Here is an 18,976-nt window from a genome sequence, read left to right as displayed (position 1 = left end):
CCACTTTGTCCGTGTGGCATGTGTGATACAAAGGTTTCAAAGAGCAGCAGACAACAGCAGCAGACAACTGAGCAAATACTTCAAACGACCAGATGCAAGAATGGCTCCCTAAAGTGTCAGTCCCTGATTCATTCCATCTGAACAGCACTCCATGCCTCATGTTTTTTGGCCATGCCTCAAAATGGGTCAGAGAAGAGAAGTGGACTCTCCATTACAGGGCCAGATCGCCCACCACTACAGAGGATCAGGAAAAGATGAGCTCCAGGACTACAATGAGGAAAACAAAACAACCCCTACCTGACACAGTCTACTCTTATCCCTTGTAAGGAAACTGTTCAGATCCCTTTACTGAACTCTCTTTTTTAAAATTCATGAGCTGATTTACATGATTAGTGTCCTCATTAAATTTATAGAGTCAAAATCGTTTTGGATTAAATAAATAGAAAGATCGGGACAAACGGGGCACTAGAGCTCATCATCAGTGTCGATCAGCATCACTTTGTCAGATTTCTTCGAACTCTTTGAGGTGCTGATCCCAGGCTTGCCATTCATGTTGGGCTGCACCACTTCCTGGGTGGACTGCTGGGTGTACTGTTGGTAAGCCGGAGAGAAGTTGTGGATTGCATCCTGAACCATGTCTCCAGGGTTAATGGTCTCCTTCAGGCCACTGGATATGCTGTGCATAGGTGCTACATTCTCTACAAAAACAAAATGAAACAACAGATTAAAGCGTCAAATATCACACAACATATTTACAATGACTTTAAATGAGCAAATCTGTTTTTGTACTACAAGAACTTAGAAGGGCATGAAACTTGAGGAAGATGTAACCAAAACACAAAAGGAAATTGGCCTTTTTACACACAGCCGCATTATTAAAACCCATGACATTATGGCTTTGTAATGAGGTCAACATTTGAGCCCTTGTCTAATGTAAATGTCTGTTCTCCTATGAGACCTGGCTGGTGTTGGTCAAGTTTTAAATCAGGAGGGAAAATATTCATTTGTGAGCAGAAAGCAAGAAAAAAAATACTTAGTCCAATACTAAGGCACAGAAACAGCTAAAATAAAAGGTTCCTGGATATTTTCAATGGTGTGTGTTTGGGACAAAGTATAATTTGAAACCGTTTGAAACACCCTACGCAAACCTCTAGTCGGATCCATACCACCAATAAAGAACTGGAGTATTTAACAGAAAGACTTAACGTACCTAATGTAGATAAACAGACTTCAAGAGAACATTCACCCTGATGAACAAACATGCCCAGAGTGACTTAAAGCATTACAGTCATGTTTCACATTTCTGAGGTATTTTGTTTGTCTGGATTACACAATCTGTTAACAGCCGGTGACATTTCAACACAATGCAATCTTGCTATTATCCTCACTCCTGTGAGCACATCACCACGGGCACCGCCAAGGTCCAACCCAGCTGTTCGCAAAATAGAAACCGGAATGAAAACACTAGCAATGCGGAGCTCCACTCCACTGATGTGGTTTCCAAATCACTCTTCTGCTTCATTTATCTACTACAGGCTGGAGAGGCCAGGAAAGAAATTCACAATCACACAGTTCCCAGATTTGTCTCAGCTGTGAATGAATTATTACAGAGTACAGCCTGATACACTGCAAAATGATGAGTTCCAGCTAACTCCATCTTGCCTTGTGGATGATTAATGAGAGCTTGGAAAAAGGTGACGGCAGGCTGCCAAAAAGTGGGTGCAAGTTTCTGACCTCCTGGTCGAGAAATACTTGAACTGTGCTTGTAGTTCTCCAGTTGCCGGCGTAAGAGCTATACTGTGTGTGAACGGATGGACGATTTGGGACCTGCCCCCATGGGCAGAGGGTGAAATCTCAGGATCCGCAAACTGCCCTGAGCTTCTTCACAGCTGGTCCGCTTGGGATAAAAGCCCATCCTGGAAGGTTATTCTGCCTAACAGGTTTCATGAAAGTCATGACCTTTTATCAACAGTGAAACCCGCAGTGACTTCACCCTTTGAGCTCTGTGGCTCTGTTAAAATATGGAAAATACCACCATGCTTTCATATGCCAGTAAGGTGAACGGTTCTTAACATATTTGTAGGTTTTCTCACACATACATTCCAACAACTGTTAAGCAGCATGCTGCAATTCACTTACTGCGAAAGAAGAACACCTCATGCTTAGAATATTAGCATTCAAACTGACACAAGACTTGAAACATGCATATCTGACTGACAGTCCATTTATATTTCATCGAGGCCCCTTGAAGTCAGAACATAAATCTAATGCAGCTTTTAACATTCAGCAGCTGAACTGACATTACAGCTTAAATTGGTGGAAATCAAAACAGAACTATTCTTCATCACCTTGAAAAGCACAAGCGACAGAATATGACTAATCCGTTAAGCATGGAGATGCTTTTGTAGCTTTAAGGATATGATCAGAATGATATACTACTAGTATACTGCTTTCTGTACAGTGCATACATCTATTAAATGTAGTATGTACTGAACGTTATTGTTTGTCCTCTATGCCCCGCCTGAAACGCATTGTTTTTACAAAGCTCATTGGTCTGAAAAGCGAGGCATGCTCTAATTGGCCACCAATCCAGTGCCTTGTGATTGGATTGCAAGTATGAAATCATATACCTATGTAAATAAAAACTATTTAAATTCACTTCTCAGACACTTCAATGCACTTTAAATAGAACATATATACGTTTGCTTCGAACTGGAATCATGGCGGAATATCCTTTGATGTCCACTTCGCAGGGCACTTACTTTCGAATAGAACAAATGTCTGGAGCCATAAGAGAAATGTACTAAATGTGCAGAGCGGGAAATCGCGAGTACTTGAATTGATAACCGCTTCTATACAAAGCTCAAAACTCATGTTTGAATCATCAGTGGCAAATCCTTTACATAAATTGTAAACATACTAACAGACTGAGAATCAGAACAGCCAGCACTGTAGTCTTCTCTCCCAGGATCAGGAAACAGTGAGAATCAAAAGTTAAACCTTCATTATTTGGGTGAACATTTGGGTGGTGTTATGCAAATCTTCCCACATCGTGACGTAGACATGTGGGGTCATGTTAGAATGAGCCGTTTTAGGAGGGCGTGGACGATATAAAGAATATCTCTTTGGATTTGAGACTTTAGTTGAAATTGCATCATATGACCCTTTAAATATACAAAGAAATATCTACCGACAACACAATTTGTTGCTATTACTGCCACACAAAATCCTGTCAGAGGAGGTTACAAATGCTTTGAGAGTGATTTTGAGTGTGAATGAGTGGAAAAAAGAAAGAAAACATAAAATGAATCTGAATTTGACTGACAGCATAATTTGTTTCCTCCAAAATTTCTACAGATATTGCGATATCATGAATTCTTGGGTTAAATGCAAAGCACAAATTCTTTATGTATGGGTCACCATACTTGGCTGTATGTCACGTCATTTTTTTAAAGTCACAATAATCATGTAGTGAAAATCTGATATCATGACATCCCCACTGCAAACAAACAACATATGGCTGAATGTCAGAATTAAAATTTTCAGGTGAACTATTCATTGAAATTTCCATAATTTGACCTCATTATGTTGCTACTGAAATTCCCGAAGTAAAGTTTTGCGGCAAGAAAACACTTGCTGAAGACTTTGTTTTCTACGTTTTCAGGTGTAATGGCATCATTCAACTTGCCACAGGTCTGGGTTTTCTCAACACACAAGTTATTTTGATGATCTGTGTCTATGAGTGGAGCTTTCCAGCAGTCCTCTGAACTGTGATTCATAACCCTTCGGAGAAAGAAAACTTTCAGTTGCCTTATAAAAGATTGCTGAGACATGTTTCTAAGATCCTCTAAACAAGTTAAAAGGTTTTGCTTTGTTTTTCTGAAGTGTTAGATTTATGAGCGTCTTACCTGGTGCTTCACTCTTCTTCTCGCGGTACACACTGGAGGTGAAGGCATAGCGGAGGGCGATGGCGGCAAAGACCATTTCGATGCAGATGATGAAGTTCTGCCAACCAGCTGCCACTGTACCAGCCCCCACCTCATAACCATCAATGACAAGAGCTTCTGGGATTACACCACATCGCTCCAGAATGGCCAATACCATACCTAAAAAAAAAAAAAAGACACAAAGAAAATGTTTCATGTATCAATGAACAACTTGAGATGAATACTGAACATATAACGCAGAGTAACCAACCTTGCCAAAAGGAGAGAAAGATGACGGATTTGATGGTGAGGAATTTGAGCACAGGTTCAAAAGGTCTCAGAAGGTCACTGGTCGCAAAGTAGAAGAGAAAGAGGGCATAGAGAGCCAAACTGACAGAAATGTTGTAGATGATGGTGATGTAAAGGTAACCTCCCGTTACACTATATGAAAAGACACAAGACAAGGAGTAAAACAGTTCTTTATAAAGTCAGATGTCGTGTAACTATGGTATGTTGATATAAAAAGGAATGAATTTATGGGTGGCTCACTTAAAGTCTCCATCGTGATATTTGCCAAAAGCCTGCAGAAGGATGGTGATGACAGCCATGATGGGCTTCACGACACAGAACTGAAGTGTGGCCTAGATGATGACATTAGTAACAGAAGCAGATGAATAATAGTGATGGTTTAGTTTTTACGCTGGATCCATTTATTCATGGGCCTGTAATATAGTTTGAGTGATAGAGGACTTCCAGTCCTCATCATTTTCAAAGTCATGGTAATGTTGAATGCTTATTTTTGACAGGAAGTGCTCATTTCTTACATAATCAACACAAAGGTTGACATGACTGACAAATCCACTCACATTGAGAATGACATAGAGGATCATTTTTTCCCAATCTCGCTACATGCAAGTCAGAGTCAACTGTTTGAATCATCAATGTGGAATTTAAGTTTTAAATAGAAGCTGTCTGTGAAAAAAAGCCATCGCAAAATAATCAAACATGCTTTGTCTCTGCTACAGTCTGGTACATTGCAAGATGATGCTTTGAAAAATCCCACATGTAGGCGTATGGTCAGATAGATTTATGTGTTTTGAAATTCCACTTCCTATTAAAAAAAGTTCAATTCACATTCTTTTCTGTCTTTTTGGGTATGGGGTATCAAATCCAAATTCCATCGGTATTATTCTCAAAGTGCGAGTTGGTTTCTCAGTTGTCGTGTAGACAGCATCAGGCTGGCGGCAATACCTATTTTTCTGTGTTTATTATTGAGTGACTTGCACCTGCTTCCTACGGTTTTTAATCCTACTTTAACCACTGGAGCTTCTCAGGAAAGACAATAGTACAAAGACAACAGCTGCCACTTCATGACAATTCAGGTAGAGAAGGGAGATAAAGGTTGAGGAGACAAAGTCACAGAAATTCAGACCCTCTTATTAACATTTTCATCCTGTTTACATACAGCCATTTGGACTCATACAGATGCTGGTAGAAACAGAATGGAATACAAGACATACTAAAATGTTCAGCTTATTCCCAAATTGTACATCTCATATTTTCAATTTGGTCTCACTGGACACTACTGGAATAAATCTGAATATTTTAGGATTTCAAAAAAAAGTTTCATTTTAATTTTAAAGAAAAACGCTAACAAACCTGCTTGCAGAATCTCAGGAAGCCAATGGAGTAACTCATTCCTACCAAACAGCACGTCCCGTAAAGGCAACTAGACCTGTTAAAGGCAAAGGAAATGGAACATTTGAAAGGTGATGCTATTCTTGATGGTAATTTGATGAATTTATATTTTAAACACAAGCCAGACATAAAGGTATGTTGCACAAAAATAAAAAAATCTAGCCTAGAGTTTAGCACACATGCTCTGACACACCGAGTCATGATCATGTCATCAAAATTATATTTAATTTAGTCGTCCAACATGTTGTATTTATTTTCTTAAAGCTCTTCACTATGCATTTTGTAGGACTTCCTTCCTCATGCTGGATATATGTGATGCTGCCTTACAACTTCCAAAATGAGGTACAGAGTGGCAGCATAAATATTAAAATGTTAGATTGGCAGCATAATTAAATAGTCTATGATTTGGGGCAGCCTTTAAATAGGAAGTACACTCATCATTCCTTAAAATGCTGAACAGTAGGTTATTAACCCAGCAGTTGTTAAAAAAAATTTAATAAAAAAAATAAAGACACTCACTGAATAGGTTTTCCTCTTATTTCCGACATGATGGCACTTTCTCCTCCAAGGTACTCAAAAGATAGACTCAGGAAGTTGTAGATCACAAATGCTAGAATGATAAAAGAAAAAAAAAACCACCAACTTAAGTCAATCATGAGAGCCTAACATAAACATTTTGCTGAATCTGCAGAGAGAGGTTTAAATTAGCAGACATAATATGTTCGACATGACCAATAAATAAATAAATAAATATGATTTCCTGTCACCTTGTGCAAAAACAAGTCAAGATTGAGGAGTTGTTTGTGTCCAAGAAGTCCATCTTAACCTGAGAGGTCTATTTAAAGATAGATGGTTAGATTTCATTGTCTCTCAGAGTGTACAATGTGTACAGTGTGTATTACTTATGGTAATATTTTACTGATGGTCTCCTTGACTAAGACTTTACACCTTTGAAATTAAACAATTACAATTATATAATTTTATTTATATTACAATACTTATATTGAAGGAAATTAAGGCTTTTATTCAGCAAGAATGCATTAAATTGATCAAAAGTGACAGGGAAAATTTTAATAAAGATTTGTATTTTAAATAAATGCTGTTCTTTCGAGGTTTCTATGTTAAAGAAACCTGAAAAAAAGGATAATGGTTTTCACAAAATATTAAGTAGCAAAACTGTTTTTAACATTAATATTAAATGTTTCTTGAGCAGCATATTAGCATATTAGAATGCTATCTGATGGATCATGTGAGACTTAAGACTGGAATAATGATGCTGAAAATTCAGCTTCAGCATCACAGAAATAAATTTGCTTAAATTTTTAAATATATTCAAATAGAAAGAAATATATTCATTATATTTATATGAATACTTGCCAACTTCCAAACCTCTGAATGTTAGTGTATTAAAGACATAATCACTCTAAACTTCATCATAGACTCATTTATATAAAGTTACTATTCCATTCAGTAATATGATGGTTTACATGAAACAAAACAAATCCCCGCACTGGAATTTTCCCATGTTACTTAAATAACACAGTAAAAATTGTTTCAAATAGTCATTGTCTAGTAGTAGTGGGATAGGCCTGAAAAGATAATAACAGGGACATTGGGCCGTCCTCCCTTCTAGCTGCAACATGACAAACTGGTCTGTTCAGTAACAATGAACATGTATTTGTTTCCCCTCTGTGAAACCTGCCACCCCATGTTTGTAAAGCAGGATGTCCTCCCTCACTGCAGGCCAGACTTCCAAACAACAGCACACGTCATTCCCCCAGTGTGATATTTGGGGTTAATAACATTAGCCCCAGGGGGCAGGAGAGACTGTAAGGGTAGAGAGCAGCTCATATTTACTGTACCTTCATAACAGTCACGAACGGACTCGAAATACACATAATACTGGTCATTACTGATGAACAGCAGGCTGAGCCAGGAGTCGAAAGCAAAGATGGGGACGATGAAAAGGATGCGGATGATGTAGCGCTGCTCATTTGGCACTGTGTACGATCTTAAGTGCAGGTATATCTATAAAGACAAAGATTTTATTAAACAAGACACAAATTTGCTTGACTACAAAAAAAGTCAGACATACATTGCAAAAACTGTGAAATGCAATAAATGATTAAAGTGCAGTGGAGCAACATGCTGCAGAGCAGATCAAAAGATTGCAAGAACACATGTATCATTTGCTTATTATCAGACACTTGTATGGAGTAATACCAGTGACACACAGTAAATAAGTAACTGTAAAGTCTATAACAGTTTATGGACAGTTAACAGAAAGCAATGTTTAACCAAACTAAAGCTGACAGGATATTAATAATTATATACTTCATATACTTGTGAGGGAATTTATGCCCATTTATCCACAGCATTTGTGGGGTCAGGCTGTGATGTTGAACAAGAAGGCCAGGCTTGTAAAATCCATTCCAGTTCATCCCATAGGTGTTTGATGAAGTTGAGGTAAGGACTCTGTGAGGGTCAAGTTCTTCCAAACTAAACTCATCTAACCATGTCTTTTTGGACATTGCTTTGTGCACTGGGGCACAGTCATGGAGTAGAAAAGGGCCTACCCCAAACTTTTCCCACAAAGTTGGAAGCATTGCATTGTCCAAAATGTCTTGGTTTGCTGAAGCATTACGTTTTCCCTTCACTGGAATTAAGCAGCACCATACCATTACCCTCCTCCACCAAACTGTACAGTTGGCATAATGCAGTCAAGCAGGTACCATTTTCCTGGCATCCACCAAACCAAGACTCACCCTTCAGACTGCTACAGTTTCCAAGCTACATATTAAGTTGGCACAGAATACAACTAATGTGCTGTCACAGGTGTGCATTATGCTATATAGATATACAGTTTGGCACTAACAGTTTTATAATGTACATTTAAAAAATACTATGGAGTTTGTGAGGTATGTGTATGTCCTTCAATCAGATTAGTTTTAGTCCGTCATTCCATGGGTGGAGGCTTGATGTATTTGTGGGCTCTCAAAAAAGCAAAGGGAGTTGCTCTCTGAACTCACCTAGCCTGCAGGGGAAATAAATTCATAGTCTCCCAGACTCCATTACATGGAGCCTACAGTGAGAGAGAGAGCTCACAATAATGGCTCTGGCCATCGACTGTGTACTGGCTGTCACAGAAATGCAGTCAAAGCTAATTACAACATGTCTGAAGCAGAGAGGAACTGCCGGTGGAGCTGCAAGGAAACCAAAAACAAGGGCCGGCGAATCACAAGTTATAGCACCAACTTTAAGACTGTACAGCTTGTAAAAACTAGAGAGCTGAGAAAAAGCCGGCCCAAGAGTGCTGTTGGTGCTTTGTCAGTGCAATATATAACATTTCACTTAAGAAGGTTTGGTCCAGAAGGTGCTTATGTTCAAAATAGCTGGTCTTCAAAGACTACTTTGATATCTCTGGAACTGATGGGAAAGTTTTGCAGGCAAATCAGTAACTTTTTTTTAGGAATGCAATCTCAATTTCTGCCTTTAGTATGCAGTGTGCAAGAAAAGCTCCACCAGGAGAATCTTTTGTAGCGAAACAGAAAGGCAGTGAAATACTAAAACAATCCTGAGGGCTCCTTTAATATCCACAGGATTTACATATGTTGTCTGACTCAACCCTCTGCAGGCGGCTGTTTGGTGGTAGATGAGTTGTTCTCTTGCTAGGCTGAGGGACAAAAATCAGACTGTTTTGCCATGGTCGTGACTTGAAGAGGTAAACCACTATACAGGGACTCGTTTCCAGGCTCCATATAACATCCCAACGTTGTTTGGCCGCTTCAAAACTGTCAGCTTCTCCGAGGTATTGGCTTTTGTATGGCACACAAGACACTTTGGAGGCAATCAAATCATATTCCTCCGGGCACACTGTGGGCACTGCAATTCAGATCTGAAGAAATACCTTTCATGACCTCTGCTCTCCATCAGTACGATCCCAGCCGTTCAATTACATAACAGATGCTTGAGAAACATATTCTACATTAAATTTCTTCATGGGTCATATAGGCTGCAATGAAAAGGGATACAAAATATACCAGCAAGAGCAGGGAAATTAGATTTCGGCCTTTTATGAAACCGAACAATGTCTGCAAACATAATTGGTAATTCGACACACAAGATGGGTATATTCATACTGTTCCGGCACTTCACCTGACAATTACTTTAACACAAAATTCATCCACCACCAGCTGATTTCAGAATGCTGTAGGCAACACAGTGAATGCCACAGAAATGGATATTCAGGTATGATGTGCACTTTTAGCTGTTGAACGGCAAAATATAAAAGGACCAGGAAGTACCAGAGCAAATTAGAACTGCTCAGCATGTTTATATCTATCTAAGAAGATGCCCTTATCTCTTTCTTTCATTGATACAGCTGGTGTGAAGGTTAGTGACTGATGGGCTTTCATCAAACACAAAAGATCTTCTATAAACAAAGGTCCAGCACACAAATATTGCTCACACTGTTGTTTCTGCTTCAAACCTCTGAGCATTCACTACCAGTCAACAGTTTGGACACACCCACTCAGTATTTTCCACATTTTAGAATAATTGAATAAAGTTGATTACAGTAATTCCATTCAAAAGGTGAAACTTGTATATATTATATATTATATTTAATATACAATATTCATTCATTACACACAGACTGATATATTTACAACTAAGGAAAATCCCAAATTCAGTACCTCAGAAAATTAAAATATTGTGAAAAGGTTCAATATTGAAGACACCTGGTGCCACACTCTAATCAGCTAATTAACTCAAAACACCTGCAAAGCCTTGGCAAATGGTCTCTTGGTCTAGTTCTGTAGGCTACACAATCATGGGGAAGACTGCGGACTTGACAGTTGTCTAGGGCTGGGACAACGCGTCGAGGTCATCGATGACGTCGACGCAAAATATGCGCATCGATTCGTCGACCTGTTTTTATTTCTCTAAAAAACGTTTGCAAAACGTTTACCTTATGTGCGCTGAATATACGCGATGGCCGGATCAACATTCTGTCCAACGTTATATAACCAATCCAGGGGTTTTTCTGCATTTTTTTTGCGGCTGTCAAAGCCTTATTTGATCGGTGAGTGACAGTGACAGGGCGCGTACGAGACAGAGCCCCGGCTGCGCGCGCACTCACAGTCGTCAAACAACACGAGCGCTTCTTGCGCTCTCCCTCCCTTGTGCATATTAATCAAAATCATTAAACACGATAGAAAAAGGGCGAAACACCAAAGTTTCACGCGCGCTCGCGCACTCACAGTCTTCAAACTACACGAGCTCTTATTGCTCTCTCCCTCCCTTGTGCATATTAACCAAAATCATTAGACACGATAGAAAAAGGGCGGAACGCCAAAGTTTCACGTGGAGCATTCGGAGATTTTTTTTTCTCCATGACAGGCTGCTGGCTCCCACTGTTAATTTTTTTTTTTTTTTTTTTTGTAAAAGCACTCTCTGTATTAGCTTAAAGCCCTCAAGTTTACATTTACATACTGTATTCTTTCAATTGCTCTAAACAAGTATTTTGGGTGACCTTTTTTATTGAATACTAGACATCAAGTTGTTATTTGAAAGAATAACAACAACTACATCTGAAAGAACTTCTTTTTTTCAGTAAGCTAAGCCCTATGTGTTCAGTAAGCTTGTTTCAGTAAGCTATGTGTTTTCAAGGTTTTATTGAATGCTATCTCTATACAAGTGCAAAGTAATGCATTCTTAGTCAGTCTTTTATTTTGTAATTTTAAGAACAATAAACATATATTGCAATGTTAAGGAATTGATGTTTTTTTCATTCAGATATGTAAATCAACATGTATAAATTGTTAGTAGTCAATTAATGGGGAGATAATCGAAATCAAATCGGTCTGAAAAATTAATCGTTCGATTAATCGATGCATCGAAAAAATAATCGCTAGATTAATCGTTTAAAAAATAATCGTTTATCCCAGTCCTACAGTTGTCCAAAAGACGACCATTGACACCTTACACAAGGAGGGCAAGACACAAAAGGTCATTGCAAAAGAGGCTGGCTTTTCACAGAGCTCTGTGTCCAAGCACATTAATAGAGAGGCGAAGGGAAGGAAAAGATCAGAGGCGGAAAGAGTACAAAAATATTCTACTCAAAAGTACCATTACATTAATGAAATTTTACTTAAGTACAAGTAAAAGTACCAGTCTAAAAATCTACTCAAGTAAAAGTAAAAAGTAACTCATTTAAAATTTACTCAGAGTAAAAATTACTTAGTCACATTTTAACAGTGGGAGGGAGTAAAAAATGGGACAGGCCAAGGGTGTCAAACTCTGTTTCTGGAGGGCCACAGTCCTGCACAGTTTAGACTTAACCCTAATTAAACACACCTGATCCAGCTAATCTAATCATTTAGGTTTATTTGAAAACTACATGATATGTGTGCTGGAGCAGGGTTAGAACTAAACTCTGCAGGGCTATGGCCCTCCAGGAACTGAGTTTGACACCCCTGGGATAGGTCTATCAATCTCAAACTAGTTGTTTTTAATTAAAGGAATAAGTTATTTAGAATAATAGAACATTTGGGCTGTTACCAGGCAAATCAGTATGAACAAACTCATCTTTTAATGCAGAGGAAATGCAGAATATTCATTGGAAGTGGCATTTAGATGTATTACACTGTTTAGTGCAGGACAAGAATGCATTTAACCTGCAGTTACAAATGCATGAATAATGTTTTGATATACAAGACATAAAATGTTGAATACTCATTTGAAATGATAAGAAATTAATTATTTAAAAAAAATCAAAAGATACTTTAAATGTGAAATTAAAATGGCCAATATGTGTCAGCAAGTCACTGTTAATAAGTGAGTGATTGCGATTGAACCGAATCATTTAAACGGTTGATTCATTCAGGAACGAAACACTGTCACGTTTCTGTTGTATAAATAGAGCTAAAAAAGGCAATATGGTGTCTAAAACGCAAGTCTCTTAATTAACTTGTTTACTGAACTGTTATATATATGCATGTATATATTCATGATGATTTTTGGAAGAAAAGACGGCCTTCTTTGTGTGATTTTGATTTAATATATGAAATTATATAAATATGTGAATTTTCTGCCCCTATATCTTCAATTTTGTGATCATTCTAAATGCATTTTAGGAGACTGAATCACACAGTGAAAGAACGCACTATAAATGCGCGCGCACATCATTAAAACAAAAAATATGATATTATCGCAGATGATATATATAGCACACTCCTCACCACTGTCTTTTTGGCTAATTTGTGCAAAACCTCTTGCTAACATGTCAAAGCTTCATTTTAATGCAACGATGCAATTATTTAGCTTACCTCTACATTCTTGCGAAGGGTTGATGTCTTGTCGAGTTTTAATTAGCTGCTAGTTTGGACTTCCTAGGCAAGTACAGCTTAAACTGCATAATAGAGCATACATATGGCCAGGGGTTCACTTCATTTTCTTCGAGTTCAACTTCAAAATATGACGGGGTTTCGCTTTCAGCGGTGTCTGCACCACTAACGCCTGTTTTGACCGTCTGCATCTTTCTTGTGATTTTAGCGCCAGTTTGCCCTCCTGCCCATTATTTACTGACGTAGTTTCCAGGGAGCGATTTTTTTTTTTATTATTTTTTTTTTTTAACTCAGTAATTAATGTGTTTTAAAATGCAGCGAAGTACAATACTTTAAACAAAATATACTTAAGTAAAATTACAGATCTAAAAAATTACTTTAAAAAGTATTAGTACACAAAAAAGCTACTCAATTACAGTAACGCGAGTAAATGTAATTCGTTACTTTCCACCTCTGGAAAAGATGTGGTAGAAAAAAAAAAGTGTACAAGCAATAGGGATAACTGCACCATGGAGAGGATTGGAATCAAAAACCATTAAAAAATGTGGGGGATATTCACAAAGAGTGGACTGCAGCTGGAGTCAGTGCTTCAAGAACCACTACGCGCAGGCTTATGCAAGACATGGGTTTCAGCTGTCGGATTCCTTGTGTCAAGCCACTCTTGAACAACAGACAGCGTCAGAAGCGTCTCGCATCAAAAAAGACTGGACTGCTGCTGAGTGGTCCAAAGTTATGTTCTCTGATGAAAGTAAATTTTGCATTTCCTTTGGATATCAGGGTCCCAGAGTCCGGAGGAAGAGAGGAGAGGCACACAGTCCACTTTGCTTGAGGTCCAGTGTAAAGTTTCCACAGTCAGTGATGGTTTGGGGTTCCATGTCATCTGCTGGTGTTGGTCCACTGTGTTTTCTGAGGTCCAAGGTCAACACAGCCGTATACCAGGAAGTTTTAGAGCACTTCATGCTTCCTGCTGCTGACCAACTTTATGGAGTGAGTCAAGGATGGTAACGGCACTCTAAATTAATCATTTAGAGTAAAGAAAACATGGATAATGGTCTAGAACAGTCTAGTAGTCTTTAATGACTATGTGGCATAGATTATCCTTCTGAAATGACATAGTATTATCAGGATCTGCAGATGATAATGAGCATATGGTCAGGTATGAGGGAGGATACAGCATGGTACAGCTCTTGTTTTCTCTGCGTAGGTTATTTGCTTGTGCTCTGAATGAACCACAGCTATTATTTATTTTTTTTTTTATTTTTTTTTTATTCATTTAGCTGACGCTTTTATCCAAAGCGACTTACAATTGCTATATATGTCAGAGGTCGCACGCCTCTGGAGCAACTAGGGGTTAAGTGTCTTGCTCAGGGACACACTGGCGGTTCACAGTGGATTCGAACCCGGGTCTCCCACACCACAGGCATGCGTCTTATCCACTGCGCTAACACCACCCACCCTATTAGAGCTTCCAGCTTTCCCCAGGTCTCAAAACCACTCCATTTAATGCTGAGATTTGTTTCTCACCTTATGGCCCATAGTTGCTATACTCCATACTAGTTTAAAAGCAGCAGTGATGCTTTTCTGTACCTAATTAAGCAGTTGTGAGGTCTAGAATTTGTGCCGGATGTGTGAGTGCCTGGCTGTAAAAGGATTACCATGAATTACTTGTCCTCAAACACATTAGTGACATTTAGTTCCTCGAAATGAGCCTACCTGATGACAAGTGATGAAGAGTGCAGACCAAACGAAAATCCCTGACAAGGCTTGGGCCGTGCGGGTGTTGAGGAAGAGCTGGTCGTCCCCCACTACTTCAGTCCCATTACTTGATCTGATCACGGTTATGTTTGACATGCCGGTTATATTTGACAGCACGGAGTATGACGACAAAGGAACTGAATTATTCATGTTTTTATCCGAATCCATTGACAAAGTGCTGAAATTTGCCTTAGCAGTCACGGACTCATTCATCTGTAGGAAAAAATAAATAAAATAAAAATAATTAAACATTTTTCAAAATTGAATTAAATCCAAATGAAATAAGTCATAAATATTATATCTTTCATTTACACTTTTAAATTCTTCAGAATTAATGATCCTTCAGAAATCATTCTACTATGCTTATATGGTGCTCAAGAATCATCATCATTATTATTAATTATGATGAAAAATACTGCTTAATATATATATATATATATATATATATATATTTTTTTTTTTTTTTTTCTTCAGATTTGAAAAAAACTGCATGTATTTAAAAATATATACATCCTTGGTAACATTACATCAAATCTTCTGTGTCACTTTTAATCAATTTAATGCATTTAAAGAAAGAAAGAACGAATGAGAGAAAGAAAAAGAAGAGAAATCTTAATGACCCCAAACTTTGAACAGTAGTATATAGAATTCTGTTTATTCTATGAAATGCAACCAATTACCTATTAATTGCACTATTTTTGTTCGAATGACAACAAACACTTATATATGTACAGTTTAATATAGAAAAACAAATTTAGCATGGCTACTATAATTACTAGTTATTTCTTATTCAAATAAAACGGTGTTCCTTTGTAAGTACAGTCTACAGTGTTTTTTATGTTGTTTGAAGGAGATCCGAAGTCAATTTATTCTGTAATCAACACAACATTTACTGATTTATTGCATATACATATTTACAAATATTTTGCCGGAGACTATGGTTAACATGTTGATGTTGATTTTTTTTTTTTTTTTTTGTCAAATTAAACGCTGCGTGAGGATACATAATTTACAGCATACGTTAGTGTAGTTTCAGTAAAATATGCCCTTTTTTACATTAAGAGATTAAAAAAGCTGCCTACCAATCATTTTACTCCAACCTGTTATTGAAACAGAAGGCAAGACCGGTTTATAGATATTTTCTGAAACACTTACCCTGATACAGTGTCAACACCTGTGAGAGTCTAGTGCGATCAAACTCGAATTACTTTACCACAAACCTAACTTTACTCTGAACATCGCACTCGGACTAAAATAATAAATAGATTACGTGGACGAGAGACTAAAGAAACATCAATATACGACAAGAAGCCGAAGGTAGACACGGCCGTGTCTCAAGCGCGCACTTCCTCGTTGAACTATTATTGACAGGTCTGATGTGCGCCAGTCAGCTCGGTGGAAACAGCCCGGAATCGAATTGATCTTTATAAAAATCCTGAAGAGAAGAAGAAAACGCTACAAGATGACTGTTTTTCTAAAGGCTTTTTCCAAAACACAACAAACAGGCTCGTCGCTCCGTCTCAAATTAGGGCAGGTGTACTTAGCGACAAAACAGCACTCCCAGGTCATGTGACCTTGCGACTTTAGTCCTTGGTCACGTGACCTGATAGGCAGGGACGGGCACCTGTCGATCAAAGTTACAGTATTCTTGCTGCACTCGTGCAGTGTCAATTGATACACCAATATAAAGCTCAGGGAGTAAATCTGTGACAGAACTTTGCATACTGATAAAAACAATATAGGACATAATTCAGGTACTCTAGGCCACTTTGATATCTAAAAGGGCCATAAAGAGATTACTTTAATTCAAAATGTATACATTAGTGATACGTTTTAAAACTTAGTTCTTCTCCAACAGGAATATGTTGCAGCAGTCAGGTTCAGAAAGTATTTTCATTTATTTTGTAGTAAACCTAGATTAATTGATTTTTAACAATAACTTAAACCTTTACTGTGAGCTATGAGGTCCATGGTATATGCCTATTTTAAAGCAATTATTTAACCTTTTATACAGAATTGTGTTTAACAAAATAATTTTTGGTGCAATATTTCATTACCCACAGTTCTGCAAAAAAAATCTCCACTAATCAGAAAAACATGACAAAATCTCACCAATAGGATCTTTAGTGCCCACCAACTTTCATGTCTCCCTACTCTCTTTGCATATTGCAATAAACATTAAATATGTTCTTCCTATATCTATTGTTAACATAATTAAATTTTTCTGTTTTAAAACAAATGACAACAGCAAATCTTTATAGGACTGTTGTTCTTTTTCTCATTGAAGTACAATTTTTTCCCATCTTTTTGTCTTATTTTACACACACAAATACACGTACATACGGTATACACATATATACATACATATATATATATATACATATACATACACACACAAAGGTTTGGTTAATGGTGCAGGTGTTGAGCCAGATGCCTCTACAGAGACTTTGGGATTGGTGTGACATTCAAATAAGTGCAAAAAATTAAAGGTAAGAAAATATAACTTTAATCTTAGGGCATCTGAAAGACATCCATTATACAGAGGCAAAAAAAGTGATCTTGAACAGTAATCTTTAACTGTAATATTAAAATTCAATTCAAGCAGTGTGCAACAGCAACAGCATGTAAGACCATTCTCTGCACAAGTCTTGGGTACGTCTAAATTCATAACTGACAAGTCAAGATTTATGTTGTAAAATTTGTGCATATACATAATTTTTCCTCATCTAGAAATAGTGAGTTTGCTATGTGACCTCCTGTTTACCAAACTTGGCAGGCTTTGATCATATCTTTAACATCTTTCATAGTTTCAGCACTGTTGTCTTTAAGTGAAAGGCCCAACAGGACCGGTCGGTTTCCTGATTCCTGCGAGACGAACATTGCAACATTCTTGGCGTAAACATGTGTAAGAGGCTGCAAAAGAAAAAAAAGGACAAGGTAAAACACAAACATTACTTTATCTGCCATACTGATTATCCAACAAAAGCGAACTTGATTACCTCATCCTTCCCCAGCAGTACTCTAGTAGTGAACATGGGTAGGCTGATCTCACCAGACCTCGTGTCAGGTGTTATGGACACAAGTGTCCCAATTTTACCATACTGTGTCAAAACTATAAAAATGTAGTTGCTGAATTCTGTGCAGACAACTTGTGTTGGGATTCCATTTATGTTTTTTTCTGTCTGTCTTGATCGGATGACGGGTTGAGGAGCCATTATTTACTTTCACCTGAAAAATAAATAAAAGTTAAAAACATGCTGCCTAATAATATTCAGTCATAAAACTCTCACAACTGAATTAAAACTGAAAACAACGGAGTATGAAATTAATTACTTTAAGTACTAGGCAAACCGAAACAATAATGGTTAGCTCATTCATTCAGCTCTGAGAAGCACAAAGCTACAGCGACAGTAGGCCGCATGAGATCGCTGACGACTGGCTTGTCAAAAGCGGACAGACGACACAAGAAACACCGAGGCTTCAGAGTCTCAGGCGGAGCATTAGAAACCATCCGAGATAAACGCAACAGCCTTATGGTATGCACAAACTTTTGAAATAAATAGCATAGATATAAGAAACATTCCCCACCGCTAGTTTAAAGTCGTAATTTATCCTCTTAGGTTGAATGTAATTCCGTTTGCAAACATCCCTCGGGGGTGACGGAACACTTTGGATGCGTTTCACCTACGCAGTGACAACTAGGTCAAAGATGCGCACTTAGGGGAGGAGACGCGGTTGAATGTGTTTTGGAAAACATTTTATTTAACGTAACTTTTATTTAAGATTGTATATAATTATATATTTTTTAAATATTAAATAGTAGGCATATGACTAAATTTGTACTTGTATTATTATCAGGACATAATCAAACATTATATAATTATTATTGTTATATTTCAGTGTTACTGTTTTTACTGTGTTTTATTCGAATAAATGCAGTCATTATAAGCATAAGATAAAACAAAACAAAAGCCTGTTTATCATGTTCGTAATGTTCCATTATCATATCGTAATTAACAGCAATGTTTAATATGTGTGTCTGAGTTGTTGTATACGCTGAAAAAATATGCAAAGGAGACAGGCTTGTTGCAAGTCTAAATATATATATATTTAAGAAACATTACCCAGAGAATTTTATCGAACAAACAAACAGACATGCAAATCTATTTCAAAATGTTTTATCCTCTCTATCCACCTGGAACAGCCTGATTGCGTGTTGTTTGTCTGGACAGCTTTATCTTCTGGCTGCCT

The 18,976-nt window shown here is 37.6% G+C and overlaps 2 protein-coding genes across 3 annotated transcripts; both read right to left on the bottom strand.

The window, feature by feature from the left end:
* Positions 1 to 59: 59 nt before the first annotated feature.
* On the bottom strand, positions 60 to 16,443 carry LOC132149379 (transmembrane protein 184A-like). The gene is made up of 9 exons (XM_059558563.1): positions 15,881 to 16,443; positions 14,684 to 14,938; positions 7,487 to 7,652; positions 6,144 to 6,234; positions 5,586 to 5,661; positions 4,476 to 4,567; positions 4,198 to 4,367; positions 3,909 to 4,106; positions 60 to 698 (listed from the first exon to the last, which is right to left on the bottom strand). The coding sequence occupies exons 2-9, from the start codon at positions 14,936 to 14,938 to the stop codon at positions 466 to 468; spliced, it is 1,281 nt and encodes a 426-aa protein (XP_059414546.1). The 5' UTR covers positions 15,881 to 16,443; the 3' UTR covers positions 60 to 465.
* Positions 16,444 to 17,208: 765 nt separating this feature from the next.
* On the bottom strand, positions 17,209 to 18,456 carry LOC132148630 (proteasome assembly chaperone 3-like). 2 transcript variants are annotated; one of them, XM_059557328.1, is made up of 3 exons: positions 18,314 to 18,456; positions 17,725 to 17,953; positions 17,209 to 17,638 (listed from the first exon to the last, which is right to left on the bottom strand). In XM_059557328.1, exons 2-3 carry the CDS (start codon positions 17,938 to 17,940, stop codon positions 17,486 to 17,488), a joined length of 369 nt encoding a protein of 122 aa, XP_059413311.1. In that variant the 5' UTR covers positions 17,941 to 17,953; positions 18,314 to 18,456; the 3' UTR covers positions 17,209 to 17,485. The 2 variants fall into 2 exon arrangements, with proteins under 2 accessions (XP_059413311.1, XP_059413312.1); XM_059557329.1 differs by lacking the exon at positions 18,314 to 18,456 and adding an exon at positions 18,059 to 18,271.
* Between the last annotated feature and the right edge of the window lie 520 nt (positions 18,457 to 18,976).

Source organism: Carassius carassius, chromosome 9, assembly GCF_963082965.1.
Source record: "Carassius carassius chromosome 9, fCarCar2.1, whole genome shotgun sequence".
In the NCBI taxonomy this organism is placed as follows: domain Eukaryota; kingdom Metazoa; phylum Chordata; class Actinopteri; order Cypriniformes; family Cyprinidae; genus Carassius; species Carassius carassius.
Note: the sequence above shows the minus strand (reverse complement) of the source record. Positions and strands in the feature narration are given on the sequence as shown.

Excerpts from the sequence above, each read along its gene's own strand:
- LOC132149379 (XM_059558563.1), bottom strand. The coding sequence starts at position 14,938 with ATGAATGAGTCCGTGACTGCTAAGGCAAATTTCAGCACTTTGTCAATG. Across the intron at positions 4,368-4,475 it reads TATCACGATGGAGACTTTAA|TGTAACGGGAGGTTACCTTT; the intron begins GTGAGCCACCCA and ends CTTTTCATATAG. Across the intron at positions 4,107-4,197 it reads CTTTCTCTCCTTTTGGCAAG|GTATGGTATTGGCCATTCTG; the intron begins GTTGGTTACTCT and ends TTTTTTTTTTAG.
- LOC132148630 (XM_059557328.1), bottom strand. The coding sequence starts at position 17,940 with ATGGCTCCTCAACCCGTCATCCGATCAAGACAGACAGAAAAAAACATA. Across the intron at positions 17,639-17,724 it reads TACTGCTGGGGAAGGATGAG|CCTCTTACACATGTTTACGC; the intron begins GTAATCAAGTTC and ends TTTCTTTTGCAG.